Source organism: Oncorhynchus kisutch, linkage group LG13, assembly GCF_002021735.2.
Source record: "Oncorhynchus kisutch isolate 150728-3 linkage group LG13, Okis_V2, whole genome shotgun sequence".
In the NCBI taxonomy this organism is placed as follows: Eukaryota; Metazoa; Chordata; class Actinopteri; order Salmoniformes; family Salmonidae; genus Oncorhynchus; species Oncorhynchus kisutch.
Window position 1 is genome coordinate 49694269 of NC_034186.2, and position 26325 is coordinate 49720593.

The 26325-nt window shown below is 44.0% G+C and overlaps 1 protein-coding gene across 4 annotated transcripts in view; it reads left to right on the forward strand.

Annotated features, from left to right (window-relative positions):
* Window positions 1–26325, forward strand: part of LOC109902237 (phosphatase and actin regulator 4B) — a 67169-nt gene that overhangs the window by 10979 nt on the left and 29865 nt on the right. For 3 of the 4 annotated variants that reach the window (XM_031786477.1, XM_031786480.1, XM_031786475.1), the window contains exons 2-3: window positions 16143–16251; window positions 16356–16400. In XM_031786477.1, coding sequence (XP_031642337.1) covers window positions 16388–16400 — 13 coding nt within the window. In that variant the 5' untranslated portion in view covers window positions 16143–16251; window positions 16356–16387. Of the gene's footprint in view, window positions 1–7075; window positions 7466–16142; window positions 16252–16355; window positions 16401–26325 lie in introns of those variants that run through there. The other variant, XM_031786476.1, reaches the window with a different exon arrangement.

Below are 26325 nucleotides of genomic sequence, written 5' to 3' on the forward strand. Positions count from 1 at the left end.
AAATGTGATATTTCAGTTTTGAATTTTTTATAAATTTGCAAAATTTGCTTTGTCATTATGGGGTATGTGTGTGTAGATTGATGAGGACAAAAAAACAATTGAATACTTTTTAGAATAAGGGTATCACATAGTAAAATATGGTCAAGGGGTATCAATACTTTCCGAAAACACTATGTTCTTTAATCATGGCTTAAGCAACAAAAGAGGGGTTATTATTCTTATTGGTAATCAGATTAGCTAATATCCATGTGACTAGGAGATTCTCACGGGAGATGGATTATGTTAGATATATCAGTGGACAACTTTCGTTTTTTGTCTCATCAACCTCTATGCCCCAAATTTGTACAATTCATTATTCTTTGAGAGGAGACGATACAGAAATTGAAGGATTGTAAATGAACAAATTATAATGGTTGGAGTTTTTAATACAGTGATAGATTCAGTAATCGATAGAACTGTGAGCCGCATGTCAGATTATCACTCACAAACTCTTTCAACAATCGGGGAGAATATATCCTCTCTGGATCTAGTAGATATCGGGAGATTTAAAAGTCCGAGTCAATTAGATATACTTGGCGAAGAAGGGAGAATGCGAGACTCATTTATTATTATTTTTATTAGCTTTTTTACTCAGTTCTAAGGTATCAAACTGTTATTGCTGAACATTTATGTTCAAAGTACTCTGTTATTACAATCCAACTTGTCAGTGAGGAATTCCCAAGTGGTCCAGGGTTTTGGAAGTTTAACCAATCCTTACCGGATGTGAATTTTATTCATAACAAAATTTTTTTAAACATAAATTCATTTAACCACAATACAGACGCAGATGATCTGCATATTGTATGGAATGCCATCAAATGCGCTTTCAGTGGGCATGTGATAAAACATGCTTCTTGGAGAAACAGAGGAATTCTTTGCTCTAAACCAACAAATTGACAATTATTTTAAAGATTTAAATTACAACATTACAATTACTCAATGGAAAACAAAGAGAGCTAGAGAGACTTCATCCACTTGGTGGTATCATCTATACTGTAGGTGGTGAAAAAAAATATATTTCATGCATTTACAGCAGAGAAATTTGCCTGAAAAAAAAATCAACTCATTTTAGAGAATTGCATTATTAATAGAAGGAGCAAATTATTTCAAACAGTTGTTCAAACAGAAGCCAGCCCTACAATCTCACAAGCATTCACAAGACAAGCATTTCGCTGCACACCCAATAACATCTGCTAAATATGTGAATGGGTCCAATACAATTTGATTTGAGATGTTTTTTGTATTGAATATCCCCCACCTGAAACGTATAGATGAGCAGCAGCTTTTAGGTGAAGGTTTGATCACAGAGGAGGAATTACATTATGCCATTGAGTCATTCAAAATGGGAGAGTCCCCACTTTTAGATTAAATTCCAATTTGAGGTATGCAAAATGTTCTTCACAGAAACTAAGAAACCCTTACTATTCTTTCGATGCTATAATCCAATCCGGCACCCAACAGGAGGGAGACTCCTCACGTCACTTGGTTTTAATGTCTGTATACTGTCAATGTATTTCCTTGAGAGTTAGAAACTTCAAGTTGTAGAAACATCCCAAGGATGATCAATGGAAACAGAATGCACCTGAGCTCAAGTTCGAGTCTCATAGCAAAGGGTCTGAATACTTTTGTAAAAAAGGTATTTGTTTTTTTATTTGTAATACATTTGCTAAATGTTTTGCTTTGTCGTCATGGGGTATTGGGTGTAGATTGATGAGGAAAATATATTTTAGAATAAGGCTGTGACCTAACAAAATGTGTAAAAAGTCAAGGGGTCTGAATACTTTCCTAGTGTACTGTATATCCCAATCCAAACTGGATTTCAGCAAAATGTACTATATTTTCACACACAACCTCCTCCCTTTTCATCAACTTAAACATTTCTCTACCAAAATAGCATAATTTATTTTTAGCAGTGCTTCTCCATTACTTCAGGAGGCAATGGTTACACTTCCAATTCTATTCTCCCAAAAACCCTGAGGAAGTTCTTCAGCAACGTATTTAGTACAACACAAATGTTGAATATTAATGGCTAACCTCATCTTATTGAAAAACACATTTTCTAAAGGACATTGTGGACAAGGACAGAAAGTTGTTTGATTTTGTAATGATGTGTAGAACCTACGGGGATATATGTACAAATCATACATGAGCTCAATTAGTGTCTGCTATACCCCCCACATGGAAAGTTAACTTGTGCTTTCCTTTCTTCATCATAACTGTATGCTGTCCTACTCTAAAAAACTATAAATGGATACAAAATGATAAGTTATATTTGACTGCAGCGCCATAAAAATGAGGAAGATATCTTTGACAACCCAATACCATGGAAGCAGGTCTGAGCCTTTCAGTTAAAGGTATTTTATAAAATTATGTCAACAAAGACAATGCTTTCTATTTGGTTTATTGAGCAAGACTCGAAATGCAGATTCTGTCATAATGAGGAGGACATAATGCATTTGTATTGGTACTGTTTGACAGTAAGTTTATTCTGGCTACAGATTCAAGGCTGGCTTTTCCCATCGCTCCATCAAACTACAGTTGAAGTCGAAAGTTTACATACACTTAGGTTGGAGTCATTAAAACTCGTTTTTCAACCACTCCACACATTTCTTGTTAACAAACTATAGTTTTGGCAAGTCGTTTAGGACATCTACTTTGTGCACGACACAAGTCATTTTTTCAACAATTGTTTACAGACAGATTATTTCACTACATCACAATTCCAGTGGGTCAGAAGTATACATACACCAAGTTGACTGTGCCTTTAAACAGCTAGGAAAATTCCAGAAAATTATGTCATGGCTTTAGACGCTTCTGATAGGCTAATTGTTATAATTTGAGTCAATTGGAGGTGTACCTGTGGATGTATTTCAAGGCCTACCTTCAAACTCAGTGCCTCTTTGCTTGACATCATGGGAAAATCAAAAGAAATCAGCCAAGACCTCAGAAAAAAATTGTAGACCTCAACAATTCTGGTTCATCCTTCCAAACATCTGAAAGTACCACGTTCATCTGTACTAACAACAGTACGCAAGTATAAACACCATGGGACCACGCAGCCATCATACCGCTCAGGAAGGAGACGCGTTCTGTCTCCTAGAGATGAACGTACTTTGGTGCGAAAAGTGCAAATCAATCCCAGAACAACAGCAAAGGTCCTTGCGAAGATGCTGGAGGAAACAGGTACAAAAGTATCTATATCCACAGTTAAACAAGTCCTATATCGACATAACCTTAAAGGCCGCTCAGCAAGGAAGAAGCCACTGCTCCAAAACCTCAAAGCCAGACTACGGTTTGCAACTGCACATGGGGACAATGATTGTCCTCTGGTCTGATGAAACAATGGCCATAATGACCATTGTCATGTTTGGAGGAAAAAAGGGGAGGCTTGCAAGCAGAAGAACACTATCCCAACCGTGAAGCACGGGTGTGGCAGCATCGTTTTGTGGGGGAGCTTTGCTGCAGGAGGGACTGGTGCACTTCACAAAATAGATTGCATCATGAGGGAGGAAAATTATGTGGATATATTGAAGCAACGTCTCAAGACATCAGTCAGGAAGTTAAAGCTTTGTCGGAAATGGATCTTTCAAATGGACAATGACCCCAAGCATATACTTCCAAAGTTGTGGCAAAATGGCTTAAGGACAACAAAGTCAAGGTATTGGAGTGGCCATCACAAAGCCCTGACCTCAATCCTATATGAAATTTGTGGGCAGGACTGAAAAAGCGTGTGCGAGCAAGGAGGCCTACAAACCTGACTGTTACACCAGCTCTGTCAGGAGGAATGGGCCAACTTATTGTGGGAAGCTAGTGGAAGGCTACCCAAAATATTTGACCCAAGTTAAACAATTTAAAGGCAATGCTACCAAATACTAATTGAGTGTATGTTAACTAGAGGTCAACCGATTTATGATTTTTCAACGCCGATACCGATAATTGGAGGACCAAAAAAAAACGATACCGATTACTCGGACGATTTTTATATATATATTGTTAATAATGACAATTACAGCAATACTGAATGAACACTTCTTTTAACTTAATATAATACATCAATAAAATCCATTTAGTATCAAATAAATAATGAAACATGTTCAATTTGGTTTAAATAATGCAAAAACAAAGTGTTTGAGAAGAAAGTATAAGTGCAATATGTGCCATGTAAAAAAGCTAACGTTTTATCTCCTTGCGCAGAACATGAGAACATATGAAAGCTGGTGGTTCCTTTTAACATGAGTCTTCAATATTCCCAGGTAAGACGTTTTAGGTTGTAGTTATTTTAGGACTATTTCTCTCTATACCATTTGTATTTCATATACCTTTGACTATTGGATGTTCTAATAGGTACTTTAGTATTGACAGCCTAATCTCGGGAGTTGATAGGCTTGAAGTCATAAACAGCGCAATGCTTGAAGCACAGCTAAGAGCTGCTGGCAAATGCAGGAAAGTACTGTTTGAATGAATGCTTATGAGCCTGCTGCTGCCTACCACCGCTCAGTCAGACTGCTCTATCAAATCATAGACTTAATTATAATATAATAACACACAGAAATACGATCCTTAGGTCATTAAAATGGTCCTATCCGGGAAAACTATAATTTCGAAAACGAGACGTTTATTCTTTCAGTGAAATATGGAACCGTTCCGTATTTTATCTAATGGGTGGCATCCATAAGTGTAAATATTGCTGTTACATTACACAACCTTCAATGTTATGTCATAATTATGTAAAATTCTGGCAAATTAATTACGGTCTTTGTTAGAAAGAAATGGTCTTTACACAGTTCGCAACGAGCCAGGCGGCCCAAACTGCTGCATTTACCCAGACTCTGCTTGTACAGAACGCAATTCATGTTAGCAGGCAATATTAACTAAATATGCAGGTTTAAAAATATATAATTGTGTATTGATTCAAAAAAAGGCAATGATGTTTATGGTTAGGTGCACATTGGTGCAATGACAGTGCTTTTTTTGCAAATGTCAGGAACTGTGAAAAACTGAATTTAAATGTATTTGGCTGAGGTGTATGTAAACTTCCTACAGCTGTATATATGAATCCTCAGCTTCTCTTTGGTGACCTCATTGTCCACAGTCCTTCAATTAACAGTACAATACTTCTGCTAGGTAAAATATTTATATTCAAAACCCAAAATTCTACATGTCTAACACCAACTTTTTAAAAACATTTTGTTAGACACCTATTCATCCTTGAAATTATAATTGCTATTAGAAATCAGAAAATTCAACAGCATCAAAGAAAGTGTGTTATGTCCATCATTGGAAGCGTGGAAAGTGTACATCTTCTTTATTTGGATGAACACCAAAAAACAACAAAAGATAAACAAATGTAAAGTTCTGCAGGGCTATACAGCTACTGTGCAAAAACAAGATCCCACAAACTCAGGTGGAAAACAGGCTGCCTAAGTATGATTTCCAATCAGAGACAACGATAGACAGCTGCCTCTGATTGGGAACCATACCCGGCAAACAAAGAAATAGAAAACTAGAATGCCCACCCAAATCACACCCTGACCTAACCAAATAGAGAAATAAACAGGCTCTCTAAGGTCAGGGCGTGACAAAGTGGGAGATGTTAAGCAATGGGTAGTATTGAGAAACTCTTTAGGCATATTTTTTGGACCAAGTCGACTAGAGTTCTATTGAACAATATTAATTAAAGCAAATATGTTTTTAAAATTGTCCAAATGCCATGGAATGTAAGCTAACGATGTTTTGTACTTATTTATTTTTTGTATTAGGCTACACCATGGCATTGCTAATAACTGTTGTCCAAATGTGTTGTATCGTGTGTGTTTGTTTTGGTATTTTGATATGTATATTGTCCTTAGTTCTTATGGTTGTTTTATCCTGTCATTTTTTTTATCTGTTAATTCATGTCATTTACCTTTCTCAATCTCGGAGTGGAAACGTTGTTTGCAGAGTTCACAACCTGCTACACTTGTGAGAAACATTGTCTTTTGTTTGGGGTGCTCCATATGAGCATGCGTCTGATTTCTCTTTCCTGATAATGTTGAGGTAGTGTGTGCGCACTTGAGCACGCATAGAAGTACCTGTCCTGCTGCACAGAAAATGTAGGAAAGTGTTTATTATTTATTTTTTTATATCCATTGCGAATTATAATATATTGAAACTATAGTTCCTCACAGTAAGCTATTTGAAAAAGGATTTAAACAATTAAGTATGTTTTCAAAATGCATACTGCCTCCAGCTCACATTGCAAAGTGGTGGGTGATGCACTATTAGGCTGGTGCCTGCACTTGAATGTTGAATGGGAGGCGTGCTTCAATTACCAGTTTAGAGAAACGAAATTGTAGCTCTTTTTAATTGTGCACTAAAACTGTTTTTAACATGCGATTTGCATTGGGATTTGTGGCGCAATGAATGGGCTTATTAAAGCACATTTTACTCTAGCAGCAACCAGCTGAGGAGCTGCAGGAGAAATCAAAATAGGCTCTGTATGCCTTGCGCATATGATAGTTGTTGGATAAATAAGATGCATGATGACTAATGAATACACAGGCCAATTGAATTACACTAAATTATTCTAATTAGCCTATAGACCGATAAGCATGACGGTGAAATGTATTTCCATGAACTGGTGTTTCCACCAATGAATTAAAATGTAAAAAAAAAAAAATGTTTTATTGCCAATTGCCGGCTAACAGAAACCCTGTTGGTTAATGTACTCTGCCCTCTCCTCATTTTAGTCCACTAGCAGGGGGTAGGGTGGTGGTGCGGAGACTGCGGACTCACTGACTTTAAACAGTGGAAGTGCATTTATGCACGAGGATGGAAATATGGGATGCAGAGAGCTTGGAAGATGCGTGTGTGAAAATACTGACCATGCAAAAGGTGTGGGTTCAAGCTAGATTACCTGACAGCTGTCCCTGCTGATACCTGACAGTTGTCCAAGCCAGCGATCTTGTCTATTGTATGTAATCAGGAACTTCACTTCCACACACCACATTGGGTGGAGTCCTTACTTCTGCCTTTAGGACAGAGGATATAAACACATTCTCATTGCTCATAGTTACTGAAGAACAGTGAGTTTCAAAGGTCCATTTGCACTAGCTTCCTGTTGAACAGTGCTCTAAAACAGGTGGCAAGATTTTTTAAAAAGTTTTTCAGGGGATAGGAGCGTTTTGGGCTCCTTGGGAAAGTGGGCCACAAGTCCCTGCGGTGAGTGGTGCTATTCTGGGGTAGGCTCGGTGATGACGTGTAGCCGACCCGGATTGAGAACAGACTCCATTTTCTGTCCGTATACGAGAGGGGGGGCTGGGGAGCGGTGCTGATCGGAGATATTCGCACGAGAGGGACTAGAGAGGCTGTAAGTCTGCCACTGCGCACCCAGCTCCAAGACACCTTTGGCAGGGGAGAGATCTGGCATAAAGACCCTTCTGGAGCAGTGAGTATGACACTGGGTCCACCTGCTTTAGGCTCTGGTTCTGGACAACTGCAGTGCTTACCTTCTAGATGTGTCGTGCTATATGCATGCCATTAGCTGAGAGTGTTGTCTTGGTGAAGTGTAGAGAACTGGGGATAACTATTTTTTTCTTCACTGTATTGGAGGCTGTTTGTGCCCAAAACCCAAGCAGCCCTGCTGTGAGAGGAGGTGGGCTGCTATTAAAAGATCACATAACCAAGCCAGCTGCTCCCGTTTCCGCTCTCATCTTAATTGAATCATCGCTAGTGGAGTGCGCCAGCCAGTGAGAGTGCACTCTACAAATGATTATACAGTGGTGACTCTAGCAACAAATAGTTTGTGATTCCTCCTGACCAGTGCTTTCTGACCTGTGCTTTGTGATGCCTGATCTTTGGTGACTGTGGGGGGGGGATAGGTGTGTGTCTGATTGGGGGGGGGGGGGGGGGGGGGGGGTGCAGGCAATAGCAGGACTTAAAAGTACCCTCCGAGGCAGAGTTGTTGTAGGTTTAGTCTGTGTTGGTTGTAAAGAGTTGTTGTGGGTCTAGTCTATTCGGGTCACCTCAGGTTGTTTGCTACGGCAAGATAATCTTTCATACCAATCGGAGCTGATCAGAATGAGTTATAAGACAACCACTGACTCTTAAGGAAATCATTACGGTCTCTAATTAGTCAGGACTATCACTGACCAAGGTGTGTGCCAGGTCTTGCACCCTCCTGCTTGACAGTCAGTGTGAGGTGTTATGTGAGGTCAGGTGTTATCAGCTGGACTGGAGACTGACATGTTATGATGTGTCAAAGGCAAGTGGAGTGTATATCTGGCATTGCTATGTTGGAAAGGTGAGTGATTTGAAGTCTCTGGACTGTTTGACTTTGACACAGTGAGACTTGTGGTGGTGCAGAAAAGCATTGATTGAACACAGCGGTTTTGCCCAGCAGTGAGACGGTTAAAAACTCAAAAGGGAACTAGGCCATGTACATCCCTTTTTCACAAGCACCATCCAGAGGGTGTGCTGTGAGCATGAGAGGGAGAGAGAGCGAGGGAGGGAGAGAGCACATTTCTTTGTTTCAAATTACATGCAGTGATGCATTCAAAGGCTGAGCATAAAGATGAGGGCATGACGAGATATATAAGATCACACACACACCTTTCTAAGATCGGGAAATGCTCGCCACTCTACTCCAGATTCTGCTGTGACTCACCAAGCCGTGGTGCTAGGCGGGTCGGGAGTGACTACTTGTCTTTCAATGCTAAAAGTCCAGTACATTTAGCCCAGGCTCTGAACTCAAGGAAAGGGTGGGGCTTATTTGGTATCGCTGCCACTTATTCAGTTGGGTTTCATTCCTTTACCCTTTTAGCTTTCTTTTGTGGTTAAAAAGCAAAGCTTTGTTCCCACACTCATACAGCAAGAGAAACTCAGAAGTGGTGACGGTACTTCTGAAACAAAGCAATCAGTTATATTTAATGGTCGACTGATGATGGGAAGTGCGTTTGTGCATAGCTGAGTCCTAGATAGACTATTAGCCTAGGTAATGGCTGTGTGTGTGCGTGAGTGTGTCCATGCATTTATGATTGTGCGTGTGTCTGTGTGTAGTAGAGCAGTAGAACCCTGTGCTTGGCTGTGTCCTGAACATAATTATTACTTCATGGCAGGGCATTGATTGGATGGTGTATATTTCTAGCTCTGGTCAATGGGGCCTCTCAAGGACAACAGCCATCACATTGTTTTAACAGGCTTTTGCCCATGTAGTCATGGGTTAATAACACTATTCATTAAAGAATAGTGATAGTCATTTGTAGGGCTGGGAATTGCCAGGGACCTCACGATATGATATTATTACGATACTTAGGTGCCAATACAATATGTATTGTGATTCACATGATTTTATATGTATTTCAATTCAATACTGTGATTTTATTGCAATGTCCAATGTTATAAATATATTGCTCTCCATGTCTGCTGCAGAGACGAGAGCCATGAGAAGTTTTGATTAGTTATGGAAATAAAAGTGCTGAAAACAAATTGGCTCCCTATAAAAAGAAGATTGAGAACAAGCTATGACGTTTTGGTGCAGGGAAAGCAAACTAACACAAAAATGATATTGTGATATTGTCGAAATCATGTCATAACTTTTCTGGCATTGCTTTTCTGGCCTTGGAAGTGTAAGTTGTTGTTAAATCATATATTAAGCATTAATCAGTTCAATTAGACATTGAACTTGAACCCTGTAAGAATCCTGGATCTAGCTGTCGGACAGTTTTTTTTTATATAGAGATCTGAAAAATGCAGTCTAAGTAACATTCTGTGTCTCCTTATGTTACAGGGTGAGCACACAAATCCCAAATGATGTATGCGATTGCAAAATCAAATGCTTCTAACCGAAAGAGTCACCTTCCCTTGTATGTGTATTTATTATGGATCTCCATTAGCTGCCAAGGCAGCAGCTATTCTTCCTGGGGCCTGGCAAAATTAAGGCAGTTATACAATTTTAAAGACATTTCAATACATTCATTACAGAATCCACAATACACTGTGTGCCCTCAGGCCCATACTCCATTACCACATATCTACAACGCAAAATCCATGTGTACGTGTGTGTATAGTGCGTATGTTACCGTGTTTGTGTGTATGCATGTGTCTGTGCCTATGTTTGTGTCACTTCACAGTCCCCGCTTTTCCATAAGGTGTATTTTTATCTGCTTTTTAAATCTGATTCTACTGCTTTCATCAGTTACCTGTTGTGGAATAGAGTTCCATGTAGTCATGGCTCTATGTAGTACTGTGTGCCTCCCATAGTCTGTTCTGCTGCATGTCTTGTGGAGTATGCATGGGTGTCCGAGCTGTGTGATAGTATTTTAAACAGACAGCTGGGTACTTTCAGCTTGTCAACACCTCTTACAAAAACAAGTAATGAGGAAGTCAATCTCTCTTCCACTTTGAGCCATGAGAGATTGACATGCATGTCATTTAATTTTAGATCTCCATGTACTTTTAAGGGCCAGCCGTGCTGCCCTGTTCTGAGCCAACTGCAATTTTCCCAAGTCCCCCTTTGTGACACCTGACCACACGACTGAACAGTAGTCCAGGTGCGACAAAACCAGGGCCTGTAGGACCTGCCTTGTTGATAGTGTTGCTTTATTATGGACAGAATTCTCCCCATCTTGGCTACTGTTCTATCAATATGTTTTGACCATGACACCTCAACTTGCTCAATTTCAACATTATTCATTACGAGATGGAGTTGAGGTTCAGGGTTAGTAAATGATTTGTCCCAAATACAATGCTTTGTCCCAAATGCAAGTAACTTATTCCTTGCTACCCATTCCGAAACTACCAAGAGCTCTTTGTTAAGTGTTGCAGTCATTTCAGTCACTCTAGTAGCGGACGTATATAGTGTTGAGTCATGTGCATAGATAGACACACTGGCCATACTCAAAGCCAGTGGCATGTCTTTAGTAAAGATTGAAAAAAGCAAGGGGCCTAAACAGCTACCCTGGGAAATTCCTGATTCTACCTGGATTATGTTTGAGAACACAATCTGTGTTCTGTTAAACAAGTAACTCTTTATCCACATTATAGCAGGGGGTGAAAAGCCATAACACAAGTTTTTCTAGCAGCAGACTATGAATGATAATGTCAAAAGCTGCACTGAAGTCTAACAAGACAGGTCCCACAATCATTTTATCATCAATTTCTCTCAGCCAATCATCAGTCATTTGTGTAAGTGCTGTGCTTGTTGAGTGTCCTTCCCTATATGCATGCTTAAAGTCTGTCAATTTGTTTACTATGGAATAGCATTGTATCTTTTCCAGAAGTTTACTAAAAGTTGGTAACAGGCTGATCGTTTGGCTATTTGAGCCAGTAAGGGGGGGCTTTATTTACTATTATTGGGTAGGGGAATGACTTTAGCTTCCCTCCAGGCCTGTGGGCACACACTTTCTAGTAGGATTAAATTGAAAATGTGTCAAATAGGAGTGGCAATATCGTCTGCTATTATTCTCAGTAGTTTTCCATCCAGATTGTCAGACCTTTTCCACACTGACGTTAAGGAATTCAAAAGTACAATTATTGTCTTTCATAATTTGGTCAGATATACTTGGTTGTGTAGTTTCAGAATTTGTTTCTGGCATGTCATCCCTAAGTTTGTTTATCTTGCCAATGAACATGTCATTAAAGTAGTTAGCAATATCAGTGGGTTTTGTGATAAATGAGCCATATGATCAAATCAAATCAAATGTATTTATATAGCCCTTCTTACATGATGTACAGAAAACCAGACTAAAACCCAAAACAGCAAGCAATGCAGGTGTAGAAGCACGGTGGCTAGGAAAAACTCCCTAGAAAGGCCAAAACCTAGGAAGAAACCTAGAGCGGAACCAGGCTATGAGGGGTGGCCAGTCTTCTTCTGGCTGTGCCTGGCGGAGATTATCAAATGTTCATAAATGACCAGCTTGGTCAAATAATAATAATCACAGTAGTTGTCGAGGGGCAGCAAGTCAGCACCTCAGGAGTAAATGTCATTTGGCTTTTCATAGCCGATCATTAAGAGTATCTCTACCACTCCTGCTGTCTCTAGAGAGTTGACAACAGCAGGTCTGGGACAGGTAGCACGTCCGGTGAACAAGTCAGTGTTCCATAGCCGCAGGCAGAACAGTTGAAACTGGAGCAGCAGCATGGCCAGGTGGACTGGGGACAGCAAGGAGTCATCATGCCAGGTAGTCCTGAGGCATGGTCCTAGGGCTCAGGTCTTCCGAGAGAAAGAGAGAATTAGAGAGAGCATACTTAAATTCACACAGGACACCGGATAAGACAGGAGAAGTACTCCAGATATAACAAACTGACCCTAGCCCCCCAATACATAAACTACTGCAGCATAAATACTGGAGGCTGAGACAGGAGGGGTCAGGAGACACTGTGGCCCCATCCGATGATACCCCCGGACAGGGCCAAACAGGAAGGATATAACCACACCCACTTTGCCAAAGCACAGCCCCCACACCACTAGAGGGGGGGGGGGGGGGGCGCCAACCCAGACAAGAAGATCACGTCAGTGTCTCAACCCACTCAAGTGACGCACCCCTCCTAGGGACGGCATGAAAGAGCACCAGTAAGCCAGTGTCTCAGCCCCTGTAATAGAGTTAGAGGCAGAGAATCCCAGTGGAGAGAGGGGAACCGGCCAGGCAGAGACAGCAAGGGCGGTTCGTTGCTCCAGAGCCTTTCCGTTCACCTTCACACTCCTAGGCCAGACGACACTCAATCATATGACCCACTGAAGAGATGAGTCTTCAGTAAAGACTTAAAAGTTGAGACCGAGTCTGCGTCTCTCACATGGGTAGGCAGACCATTCCATAAAAATTGAGCTCTATAGGAGAAAGCCCTGCCTCCAGCTGTTTGCTTAGAAATTCTAGGGACAATTAGGAGGCCTGCGTCTTGTGACCGTAGCGTACGTGTAGGTATGTACGGCAGGACCCAATCAGAAAGATAGGTAGGAGCAAGCTCATGTAATGCTTTGTAGGTTAGCATTAAAACCTTGAAATCAGCCCTTGCCTTAACAGGAAGCCAGTGTAGGGAGGCTAGCGCTGGAGTAATATGATCAATTTTTTGGGTTCTAGTCAGGATTCTAGCAGCCGTATTTAGCACTAACTGTTGTTTATTTAGTGCTTAATCCAGGTAGCCGGAATGTAGAGCATTGCAGTAGTCTAACCTAGAAGTAAAAAGTATGGATGAATTTTTCTGCATCATTTTTGGACAACGTTTCTGATTTTGCAATGTCCTTGAAACAGTCTTGATATGTTCATCAAAAGAGAGATCAGGGTCCAGAGTAACGCCGAGGTCCTTCACAGTTTTATTTGAGACGACTGTACAACCATCAAAATTAATTGTCAGATTGTACAGAAGATCTCTTTGTTTCTTGGGACCTAGAACAAGCATCTCTCTTTTGTCTGAGTTTAAAAGTAGAAGGGTTGCAGCCATCCACTTCCTTATGTCTGAAACACAGGCTTCTAGCGAGGGCCATTTTGGGGCTTCACCATGTTTCATTGAAATGTGCAGCTGTGTGTCATCCGCATAGCAGTGAAAGTTAACATTATGTTTTCGAATGACATCCCCAAGAGGTAAAATATATAGTGAAAACAATAGTGGTCCTAAAACGGAACCTTGAGCAACACCGAAATGTACAGTTGATTGGTCAAGGACAAACTATTCACAGAGGCAAACTGATATCTTTCCGACAGATAAGATCTAAACCAGGCCAGAACTTGTCCGTGTTGACCAATTTGGGTTTCCAATCTCTCCAAAAGAATGTGGTGATCGATGGTATCAAAAGCAGCACTAAGGTCTAAGGAGCACGAGGACAGATGCAGAGCCTCGGTCTGATGCCATTAAAAAGGTAATTTACCACCTTCACAAGTGCAGTCTCAGTGCTATGATGGGGTCTAAAACCAGACTGAAGCATTTCGTATACATTGTTTGTCTTCAGGAAGGCAGTGAGTTTCTGCGCAACAGCTTTTTCACAAATTTTTGAGAGGAATGGAAGATTCGATATAGGCTGATAGTTAAAAAAAAAATTATCTGGGTCAAGGTTTGGCTTTTTCAAGAGTGGCTTTATTACTGCCACTTTTCGTGAGTTTGGTACACATATCCGCTGGATAGAGAGCCATTTATTATGTTCAACATATGAGGGCCAAGCACAGGAAGCAGCTCTTTCAGTAGTTTAGTTTAGGGTCCATTCCGTATTGTGCAGCTTGAAGGTTTAGAGGCCATGATTATTTTCATCATTACGTCAAGAGATATAGTACTAAAACACTTGAGTGTCTCCCTTGATCCTAGGTCCTGGCAGAGTTGTGCAGACTCAGGACAACTGAGCTTTGAAAGATTACGCAGATTTAAAGAAGAGTCCATCATTTGCTTTCTAATGATCATGATCTTTTCCTCAAAGAAGTTCATTAATTTATTACTGCTGAAGTGAAAGCCATCTTCACTTGGGGAATGCTGCTTTTTAGTTAGCTTTACGACAGTTGGCAGCAGCAGGCTCGTAAGCATTCATTTAAACAGCACTTTTGTGCGTTTTGCCAGCAGTTCTTCGCAAGCACAGCTCTGTTTATTACCTAATGGCTCATGTAACCGATGTGAAATGGCTAGCTAGTCAGCGGTGGTTCGCGCTAATAGTGTTTCAATGGTGACGTCTCTCACTCTGAATCCTGAAGTAGTTGTTCTCCATGCTCTGCAAGGGCCGCAGCTTTTGTGGAGCGATGGGTAACGATGCTTCGAGTGTGGCTGTTGTCGATGTGTTCCTGGTTTGAGCCCAGGTAGGGGCGAGGAGAGGGACGGAAGCTATATTTTTACACTGGCAATACTATAGTGCCTATAAGAACATCCAGTAGTCAAAGGTATATGAAATACAAATGGTATAGAGAGAAATAGTCCTATAAATACTATATTAACTACAACCTAAAACCTCTTACCTTGGAATATTGAATTCTCATGTTGAAAGGAACCACCAGCTTTCATATGTTCTCATGTTCTGAGCAAGGTACTCAAACGTTAGCTTTTTTACATTGCACGTATTGCACATTTACTTCTCCAACACTTAGTTTTTGCATTATTTAAACCAAATTGAACATGTTTCATTATTTATTTGGGGCTAAATGGATTTTTATTGATGTATTATATTAAGTTAAAATAAGCGTTCATTCAGTATTGTTGTAATTGTCATTATTACAAATACATTATTATTTTTTTAAATCGGCCGATTTAATCGGTATCGGCTTTAGTTGGTCCTCCATTAATCGGTATCGGCGTTGAAAAATCATAATCGGTCGACGATTCTCTAGATGAGATGATAGGTCCATACCGAAATGGTCTGTCCACACCATGAGCGTTTATGATTGATCATGCAGAAAGAAAGCCATAGAGAAGCCAGGTTTCGACATTGCATATTAACCGTTAACGTCATGCTGTTAAAATAAATAATTTATTATAATTTACCGGTTTCTCGCAGTTATTTAACCCAGGAAAAGGGAGTGGTTTTGTGTGGTTAATCTTGGTAACCGGGTTCCCGCCATTCAACCCTAACCTGCACTGACACTTTTTCACCTCTCCCTTGACCCTTCACCATCTCTCCCTTGACACACACACACACACCATTCCTGTGCTCATCCTTCATTCTCCCTGTTAAAGGTCCCTGTTACAGCAGAGCTGCTCGAGTTGGCGAAATGTGCTCACGCTCTGTTCCCAGGATTTAATATTGTCCTCCTGGCTATGACACTGTCACACCGAGCTGCAGCTAGAGTCAGTGTGCGCGTGTGTGTTTCAGTCAAGATGGACTGTAAATTGGCATGTATTTTGGCTCTCTTTAATATTTAGTTACCACACACCACAATGTGTTTATTGCCAATTGTTTTTATTAACTATCTTAGAATTTAGATTTGGGTGTAAATCTGAAGAGGAAAAATGCAGTTTTCAAACAGTCGTTAAGACCGTGTGTGTTTGGGTGTCATAACGATGCCATTACCCTTCTCCTCACTCTAAATCCTCTAAATATTTAAGTGTTGTTTTATGTGGAATGTCACTTGAGTTTATCGATCCCCATTAAAACTGGTTAAATGCTCTCCCCTCCCAGCTGTGTGTGGCTGACTGTGTGTTTTGCTCTCTCTGGACAGCGGGACTGAGCCGAGAGGGCATCTCCAGGGAGGCCTGAAACCTCTCCCCACAGACCTACCTACTGCTGCTGAAGACCACCACCTCCCAACACCAATGACCTTCTACAGTGTACATCTCTTCAGTTTTGACATAAATACTATTCATGAAAGTTGACCTTTTTGCCATTTACCTCTGCAGGCTAATAAATAAAAATGTTGCCGCTTCTTTTTCAGGAACCGTTGACTGTTGCGCCTCAGACCTTGTAATGGAAAGTCGTGGTAAGTTTAGCTTCTTGTTCATTGTGGTTTGTGTAGTAGTGCAACATAGACCTGGGTGTGTTTATGGGGCAGTTTGTTTTTGCTGCTACTCGGCGCACAGCAGACAGATATGGTGCCCTCTGTAGGCTAGTGAGACAGGCTCCCCCCCTTTCTTGTTAGAACCAGTCTGTTTGTGTGTTGAGGTTCAGTTCCATCTGCCTGCTGAAGAGGCCTGGCCCAGTCTGTTTTCCAGGTCGACAGGTTCCGGGCTCATGCGGATTGGCCCAGCTCTCTGTCTCTCCCGCTCTCTGGAAGCCAGCCCATTTTGGAGGCTTTATGTGGGGCAGTGAGAAAATGCCGTACAACTACAGACTCCATCTTTAGAAGCAGAGAGAGAGAAAGGGAAGAGGAAAAGGCTCATACCTAGTCAGTTGTAAAACTGAAATTTGTCTTCCGCATTTAACCCAAATGCGGGGCTGCCTTAATAGACATCTACTTCATCGGTGCCTGGGGAAGAGTGGGGTTAACTGCCTTGCTCAGGGGCAGAACGACAGACTTTTTTACCTTGTCGGCTCTGGGATTCTTTAGCTGTGCTTGATTGAGCTTTTCTGGCACAATGGAACCAATAGAATAGTCCCCAAAGTGACAGCTTTACAAACCTCGCCCACCTGGCACTCCAGACAGGCTCAATCAAACGCTCAAAGTATTTGAGGGAAAACAACTATTTAAACCCAGGAGCATGTTCAGAATAGAACTTTCAGATACTGTAGGAATGTATTCAAATCAAATGTATTTATATAGCCCTTCGTACATCAACTGATATCTCAAAGTGCTGTACAGAAACCCAGCCAAAATCCCCAAACAGCAAGCAATGCAGGTGTAGAAGCACGGCAGCTAGGAAAAACTCCCTAGAAAGGCTAAAACCTAGGAAGAAACCTAGAGAGGAACCAGGCTATGAGGGGTGGCCAGTCCTCTTCTGTCTGTGCCGGGTGGGGATAACAGAACATGGCCAAGATTTTCAAATGTTCATAAATGACCAGCATGGTCAAATAATAATAATCACAGTAGTTGTCGAGGGTGCAGCAAGTCAGCACCTCAGGAGTAAATGTCAGTTGGCTTTTCATAGCTGATCATTAAGAGTATCTCTACCACTCCTACTGTCTCTAGAGAGTTGAAAACAGCAGGTCTGGGACAGGTAGCACGTCCGGTGAACAGGTCAGGATTCCATAGCCGTATTCCATTCCGTATTGTGTAGAACAGATATGATTGTCTGTCAGATCATGCCAGCTCAATTCACTCTAATCCTATCTGCGATGTCCAGAACGTTTCACATCACTTAATACACCCCACGTCCGTTCAGTGTCCTGTGTTGCATGTTGCATGTGACCCCAGGTAGTGGGTTTAAACATGCCCTTTGTTCTAACCAAAACAGCCTGGCTGGCTAGCCTTCCTCCTCTTCTGCCGATCTCTCTCTCTCTACCCTCTCTTATGAGAAGGAGTCGTTTGTGTTGGTCCCTTCACACTCCTTTCTCCCTCTGTTTCTGTATCTTGCCCAAACAGTTTGCACCTCTCCTTGGCAAACATAGGTTTCAAAGGCATGCTAATCCCTCGGAGCCTGTTCAGATTCCGATAAGGATCCAGGCCCAGGATGGACAGAACAGCAGCCAGCCAGCCAACCAGCCAGCGTTGAAAATTGAGAAGTAGGGTCGTTCCACCTCAAAAAGCACAAGAAAGAGTGTCACGGCAGATTTCCTCCTCTTCATCTGAAGAGGTGAAACAAGGATCGGACCAATACGCAGCGTGGTAGGTGTCCATGGTTTTTAATAAGAAAAACTAAACATGAACACAACTACAAAATAATAAAGTGAACTGGCAACAAAACAGTCCTGTGTGGTACAAACACTGACACAGGAAACAATCACCCACAAAATACCCAAAGAATATGGCTGTCTAAATATGGTTCCCAATCAGAGACTACGATAGACAGCTGCCTCTAATTGAGAACCAATCTAGACAACCATAGACATACAATTACCTAGAAAGGAAACAGCCCCATAAACTTACAAAACCCCTAGACAAGACACAATGCATAAATCCCCCATGTCACACCCTGACCTAACCAAAATAATAAAGAAAACAAAGATAACTAAGGCCAGGGCGTGACAGTACCCCCCCCCCCCCAAAGGTGTGGACTCCCGGCCGCACACCTAAATCCATAGGGGAGGGTCTGGGTGGGCGTCTGTCCACAGTGGCGGCTCTGGCGCGGGACGTAGACCCCACTCCACCATAGTCTTTGTCTTTAGTCTCTTCCTAGGAACGGCGACCCTCGCCGCCGACCTAGGATTGGCAACCCTACTAAATGGCCCCACTGGACTGAGGGGCAGCTCCGGACTGAGGGGTAGCTCAGGACTGAGGGGTAGCTCAGGCTAGTTGACGGCTCTGGCAGCTCCTGGCTGACTGACGGCTCTGGCAGCTCCTGGCTGACTGACGGCTCTGGCAGCTCCTGGCTGACTGGCGGCTCTGGCAGATCCTGGCTGAATGGCGGCTCTGGCAGATCCTGGCTGACTGGCGGCTCTGGAAGATCCTGGCTGACTGGCGGCTCTGGCGGATCCTGGCTGACTGGCGGATCCTGGCTGACTGGTGGCTCTGGCGGATCCTGGCTGAATGGCGGCTCCTTGCAGACTGGCGGCTCCTTGCGGCTCTGGCGGCTCATGACAGACGGGAGACTAGCAGCTCTGGACAGGCGGGAGACTCTAGCAGCTCTGGACAGGCGGGAGACTAGCAGCTCCTGACAGGCGGGAGACTAGCAGCTCCTGACAGGCGGGAGACTCTAGCAGCTCTGGACAGGCGGGAGACTCTAGCAACTCTGGACAGACGGGAGACTCTAGCAACTCTGGACAGGCGGGAGACTCTAGCAGCTCTGGACGGGTGGGAGACTTTAGCAGCTCTGAACAGACGGGAGACTCTAGCAGCTCAGCACAGACTCTGGACAGGCGGGAGACTCTAGCAGCTCTGGACAGGCTTGAGACTAGCAGCTCTGGACAGACGGGAGACTAGCAGCTCTGGACAGACAGGAGACTAGCAGCTCTGGACAGGCGGGAGACTCTAGCAGCTCTAGACAGGCGGGAGACTCTAGCAGCTCCGGACAGGCGGGAGACTCTAGCAGCTCTGGACAGGCGGGAGACTCTAGCAGCTCTGGACAGGCGGGAGACTAGCAGCTCCGGACAGGCGGGAGACTAGCAGCTCTGGACAGGCGGGAGCCTCTAGCAACTCTGGACAGGCGGGAGACTCTAGCAGCTCTGGACAGGCGGGAGACTAGCAGCTCCGGACAGGCGGGAGACTAGCAGCTCTGGACAGGCGGGAGACTCTAGCAGCTCTGGACAGGCGGAAGACTAGCAGCTCTGGACAGGCGGGAGACTAGCAGCTCTGGACAGGCGGGTGACTCTAGCAGCTCTGGACAGGCGGGAGACTCTAGCAACTCTGGACAGACGGGAGACTCTAGCAACTCTGGACAGGCGGGAGACTTTAGCAGCTCTGAACAGACGGGAGACTCTAGCAGCTCAGCACAGACTCTGGACAGGCGGGAGACTCTAGCAGCTCTGGACAGGCTTGAGACTAGCAGCTCTGGACAGACGGGAGACTAGCAGCTCTGAACAGACAGGAGACTAGCAGCTCTGGACAGGCGGGAGACTCTAGCAGCTCTGGACAGGCGGGAGACTCTAGCAGCTCTGGACAGGCGGGAGACTCTAGCAGCTCTGGACAGGCGGGAGACTCTAGCAACTCTGAACCTGCCCAACCTTACCTGGTTGAATGCTCCGGTCACCCTGCCAGTGAGGTGACGCGGAATAGCCCGCACTGGGCTGTGCAGGCGAACCGGGGACACCATGCGCAAGGCTGGTGCCATGTACGCCGGCCCAAGGAGACGCACTGGAGACCAGATGCGTAGAGCCTGCTTCATGGCACCTGGCTCGATGCCCACTCTAGCCCGGCCGATACGAGGAGCTGGTATGTACCGCACCGGGCTATGCACCCGCACTGGGGACACCGTGCGCTCCACAGCATAACACGGTGCCTGCCCGGTCTCTCTCGCCCTCCGGTAAGCACAGGAAGTTGGCGCAGGTCTCCTACCTGGCTTCGCCACACTTCCTGTGTGCCTCCCCCCCAATACATTTTTGGGGCTGACTCTCGGGCTTCCATCCGCGCCGCCGTGCTGCCTCCTCATACCAGCGCCTCTCCGCCGTCACTGCCTCCAACTCTTCTTTGGGGTGGCGATATTGGACAGGCGGGAGACTAGCAGCTCCTGACAGGCGGGAGACTAGCAGCTCTGGACAGGCGGGAGACTCTAGCAGCTCTGGACAGGCGGGAGACTCTAGCAACTCTGGACAGACGGGAGACTCTAGCAACTCTGGACAGGCGGGAGACTCTAGCAGCTCTGGACAGGCGGGAGACTTTAGCAGCTCTGAACAGACGGGAGACTCTAGCAGCTCAGCACAGACTCTGGACAGGCGGGAGACTCTAGCAGCTCTGGACAGGCTTGAGACTAGCAGCTCTGGACAGACGGGAGACTATCAGCTCTGGACAGACAGGAGACTAGCAGCTCTGGACAGGCGGGAGACTCTAGCAGCTCTAGACAGGCGGGAGACTCTAGCAGCTCCGGACAGGCGGGAGACTCTAGCAGCTCTGGACAGGCGGGAGACTCTAGCAGCTCTGGACAGGCGGGAGACTAGCAGCTCTGGACAGGCGGGAGCCTCTAGCAACTCTGGACAGGCGGGAGACTCTAGCAGCTCTGGACAGGCGGGAGACTAGCAGCTCCGGACAGGCGGGAGACTAGCAGCTCTGGACAGGCGGGAGACTCTAGCAGCTCTGGACAGGCGGAAGACTAGCAGCTCTGGACAGGCAGGAGACTAGCAGCTCTGGACAGACGGGAGACTAGCAGCTCTGAACAGACAGGAGACTAGCAGCTCTGGACAGGCGGGAGACTCTAGCAGCTCTGGACAGGCGGGAGACTCTAGCAGCTCTGGACAGGCGGGAGACTCTAGCAACTCTGAACCTGCCCAACCTTACCTGGTTGAATGCTCCGGTCACCCTGCCAGTGAGGTGAGGCGGAATAGCCCGCACTGGGCTGTGCAGGCGAACCGGGGACACCATGCGCAAGGCTGGTGCCATGTACGCCGGCCCAAGGAGACGCACTGGAGACCAGATGCGTAGAGCCTGCTTCATGGCACCTGGCTCGATGCCCACTCTAGCCCGGCCGATACGAGGAGCTGGTATGTACCGCACCGGGCTATGCACCCGCACTGGGGACACCGTGCGCTCCACAGCATAACACGGTGCCTGCCCGGTCTCTCTCGCCCTCCGGTAAGCACAGGAAGTTGGCGCAGGTCTCCTACCTGGCTTCGCCACACTTCCTGTGTGCCTCCCCCCCAATACATTTTTGGGGCTGACTCTCGGGCTTCCATCCGCGCCGCCATGCTGCCTCCTCATACCAGCGCCTCTCCGCCGTCACTGCCTCCAACTCTTCTTTGGGGTGGCGATATTCTCCTGGCTGTGCCCAGGGTCCTTTCCCGTCTAGGAACTCCTCCCAAGTCCAGAAGCCCTGATTGCGCTGCTCCTCCTGCCGCTGCCTGTCCCCACGCTGCTTGGTCCTGTTTTGGTGGGTGATTCTGTCACGGCAGATTTCCTCCTCTTCCTTTGAAGAGGTGAAACAAGGATCGGACCAATACGCAGTGTGGTATGTGTCCATGGTTTTTAATAAGAAAAACAGCCCCGTGTGGTGCAAACACTAACACAGGAAACAATCACCCACAAAATACCCAAAGAATATGGCTGCCTAAATATGGTCAGAGACAACGATAGACAGCTGCCTCTAATTGAGAACCAATCTAGGCAACCATAGACATACAATTACCTAGAAAGGAAACAGCCCCATAAACTTACAAAACCCCTAGACAAGACAAAACACATAAATCCCCCATGTCACACCCTGACCTAACCAAAATAATAAAGAAAACAAACTAAGGCCAGGGCGTGACAAAGAGGATTTCGACGACACCCACCATTTCAAATTGTTCTGAAATCTTTTCTGATCAGATTAGCATTCGTTAAAAATTATTTTGTCAAAATATAATTTGATCTCTGAGACAATAAACTGATTGATTGCACCCAAATTGTCAATTTTAAATGAGAGGATTCATATAATATTCAATAAAAATATAGTACATAACATTCAATTTGTACCCCAACAAAAATCTTACAATGAGTAAGATTCCAACTGACCCCCCCACGCCAATCCGTATCAGTTTTCTATGTTTGACAAGTATACTGAACAAAAATATAAATGCAATCATTTCAATTTTATTGAGTAAAATCATTGAAATTGTTGCGTTTATTAGGAATTCAGTCAAATGAAATAAATAAATTAGGCCCAAATATATGGATTTCACATGACTGGGTAGGGGGCAGCCATGGGTGGGCCTGGGAGGGCATAGGCCCACACACTTTACCATTTAAAAAAAAAATCCACTAATAACCCTGTCTTACTTACTGTATGATTGCATATGAAAACCACAATGTATTTCACATTCATACAATAGAAACACGTTTATATATACGAAGACAAAAATAACTGAATGTTTTTCTACATACCACTACCAATAAAGAAAACTGACAACAATACATTCAGCTTTAAGATAGTGGCACCTCCGTAAAATCATCTCTCTCAACCACCCTCCAGACTGAGCTGGTTTACCACAAAACCAATAACATGACATTGAAAGTCAATATATATAAAAAAGATTTAAATAAATAAAAAGAGTTCTTAACAGGGTGTGTTTTTTTTACCCTCGCAGGTAAATAGATAGACCCTCCATTTTCTTGCTGTAGTTCTGTCTTGCTTGAGAGATCTGACTAGTCTATTTTTGTCAGGGACTGGCATCAATAAAGTTTATCCTTAAATCCTTAGTTGAGGAGTACTGGGCGCAAGAAACCCAGAAATCCCTAACAAATGGATTCTTAGTAAAATCTCCCAAACAAAATCCAGTACAAGTAGGCTACTCAGCTACCTCAGCTAGCATCAATCTAACATGTACTCTCGGTCATTGTAAATCACGTTCTTATCTCACTCAGTTCGACACAAAACCAACACAAAACCTTTCCTAATGTGAATACCTTGACAAGGTTGTTAACTAGCATGTTATTACATGTTCTTTCAATACTAGAAAGTTTGGAAGTTCTGTTACATACCTGCAATAGTAAAAAGAACAGACACAAGTTTACATCTGCAATGTTCAGGAGCTTTCTTTATTCTGAAGAATGGTGCGCGCACTTGGCCAGAACTTGCTGTTTTTTCTACTACCACAGTGCAACAACGCCATCTATTGGCCAGATGGACTGTTTGTTTTCAACCCATTACAGCAACAGTTCTGGTGGACATTCCTGCAGTCAGCATACCAATTGCACGCTTCCTCAAAATCTGTGGCATTGTGTTGTGTGACAAAACTGCACATTTTAGTGGCCTTTTATTGTCCCTAGCACAAGGTGCAACTGTGTAATGATCATGCTTTTTAAATCAGCTTCTTGATATGTCACACCTGTCAGGTGGATGGATTATCTTGACAAAGGAGAAATGCTCACTAACAAGGATGTACACACATTTGAGAGAGAGATTTTTGTGCGTGTGGAACATTTCTGGGATCTTTTCTTTCAGCTCATGAAACATGGGACCAACACTTTACATGTTGCGTTTATATTTTTGTTCAGTATAGTATGAAGCTGCGACTCAGAGAATTGTTTCTTCATATCCTATGTAATGCATTCCCATGCTAAAAAGTTAGCATTTAAAACAGTGACCAGGTAAACATGGGTGTCATGGCATGCGGAAATGACATGGAATGAACCAGTACCGTCTCAATGAAGTAGATAGTTGTAGCTCTGTCATGAGTGCTGACTGGAAGTGAATGTGAAGAAGGCTTTTGTGAAGCGTACGTGGCCATTTTTAATGGCTAGCCATTGTGCATTCATTTTTCACATTTACATTTTAGTCATTTAGCAGATGCTCTTATCCAGTGCAACTTACAGGAGCCATTAGGGTTGTGCCTTACTCAAGGGCACGTCAACAGATGTTTCACCTAGTAAGCTCGGGGATTCAAACCAGCAACCTTTCTGCTCTTAACCACTAGGCTAACTGCCACCCCATGACCACTTCAGCAGTACTAGCGACATCTCTGCTGATGGAATGCTGTGTGGTCTCAGAGCAGACACTTCCTCCTCTCTCTATCTGAACTACATCTCCATTGATAGAGGGCACAGATAGAAATAGATCTCTCTCCCAAAGGACAAGCTAGTAGCTTTGTACCTGCTCTGGTTTTCCGACTTTAAGCAATTTAATTTCTATGTCGGAAGTGAGTTAGAGAAGGTACCACTTTCTATATTTTTTTTGTTCAATTTCTCTCTCTCGGGCCCCACTGCCCATACTTTCAGTTCTCTGTGAATACTCACACCTCTCAGCCCTACTGGCAGAGTTGCTGTTAGGAGCCCCATGTACATGCTGCACATATACAGTGGGGAGAATTATTTTTTATTTGAGACACTGACGATTTTGCAGGTTTTCCCTACTTACAAAGCATGTAGAGGTCTGTAATTTATCATAGGTACACTTCAACTGTGAGAGACGGAATCTAAAACAAAAATCCAGAAAATCACATTGTATGATTTTTAAGTAATTAATTAGCATTTTATTGCATGACATAAGTATTTGATACATCAGAAAAGCATAACTTAATATTTGGTACAGAAACCTTTGTTTGCAATTACAGAGATCATACGTTTCCTGTAGTTCTTGACCAGGTTTGCACACACTGCAGCAGGGATTTTGGCCCACTCCTCCATACAGACCTTCTCCAGATCATTCAGGTTTCGGGGCTGTCGCTGGGCAATATGGACTTTCAGCTCCCTCCAAAGATTTTCTATTGGGTTCAGGTCTGGAGACTGGCTAGGCCACTCCAGGACCTTGAGATGATTCTTACAGAGCCACTCCTTAGTTGCCCTGGCTGTGTGTTTTGGGTCGTGGTCATGCTGGAAGACCCAGCCACGACCCATCTTCAATGCTCTTATTGAGGGAAGGAGGTTGTTGGCCAAGATCTCGCGATACATGGCCCCCATCCATCCTCCCCTCAATACGGTTCAGTCGTCCTGTCCCCTTTGCAGAAAAGCATCCCCAAAGAATGATATTTTCACCTCCATGCTTCATGGTTGGGATGGTGTTCTTGGGGTTGTACTCATCCTTCTTCTTCCTCCAAACACGGCGAGTGGAGTTTAGACCAAAAAGCTCTATTTTTGTCTCATCAGACCACATGATCTTCTCCCATTCCTCCTCTGGATCATCCAGATGGTCATTGGCAAACTTCAGACGGGCCTGGACATGCGCTGGCTTGAGCAGGGGGACCTTGCGTGCGCTGCAGGATTTTAATCCATGACGGCATAGTGTGTTACTAATGGTTTTCTTTGAGACTGTGGTCCCAGCTCTCTTCAGGTCATTGACCAGGTCCTGCCGTGTAGTTATGGGCTGATCCCTCACCTTCGTCATGATCATTGATGCCCCACGAGGTGAGATCTTGCCTGGAGCCCCAGACCGAGGGTGATTGACCGTCACCTTGAACTTCTTCCATTTTCTAATAATTGCGCCAACAGTTGTTGCCTTCTCACCAAGTTGCTTGCCTATTGTCCTGTAGCCCATCCCAGCCTTGTGCAGGTCTACAATTTTATCGCTGATGTCCTTACACAGCTCTCTAGTCTTGGCCATTGTGGAGAGGTTGGAGTCTGTTTGATTGAGTGTGTGGACAGGTGTCTTTTATACAGGTAACGGAGTTCAAACAGGTGCAGTTAATACAGGTAATGAGTGGAGAACAGGAGGGATTCTTAAAGAAAAACTAACAGGTCTGTGAGAGCC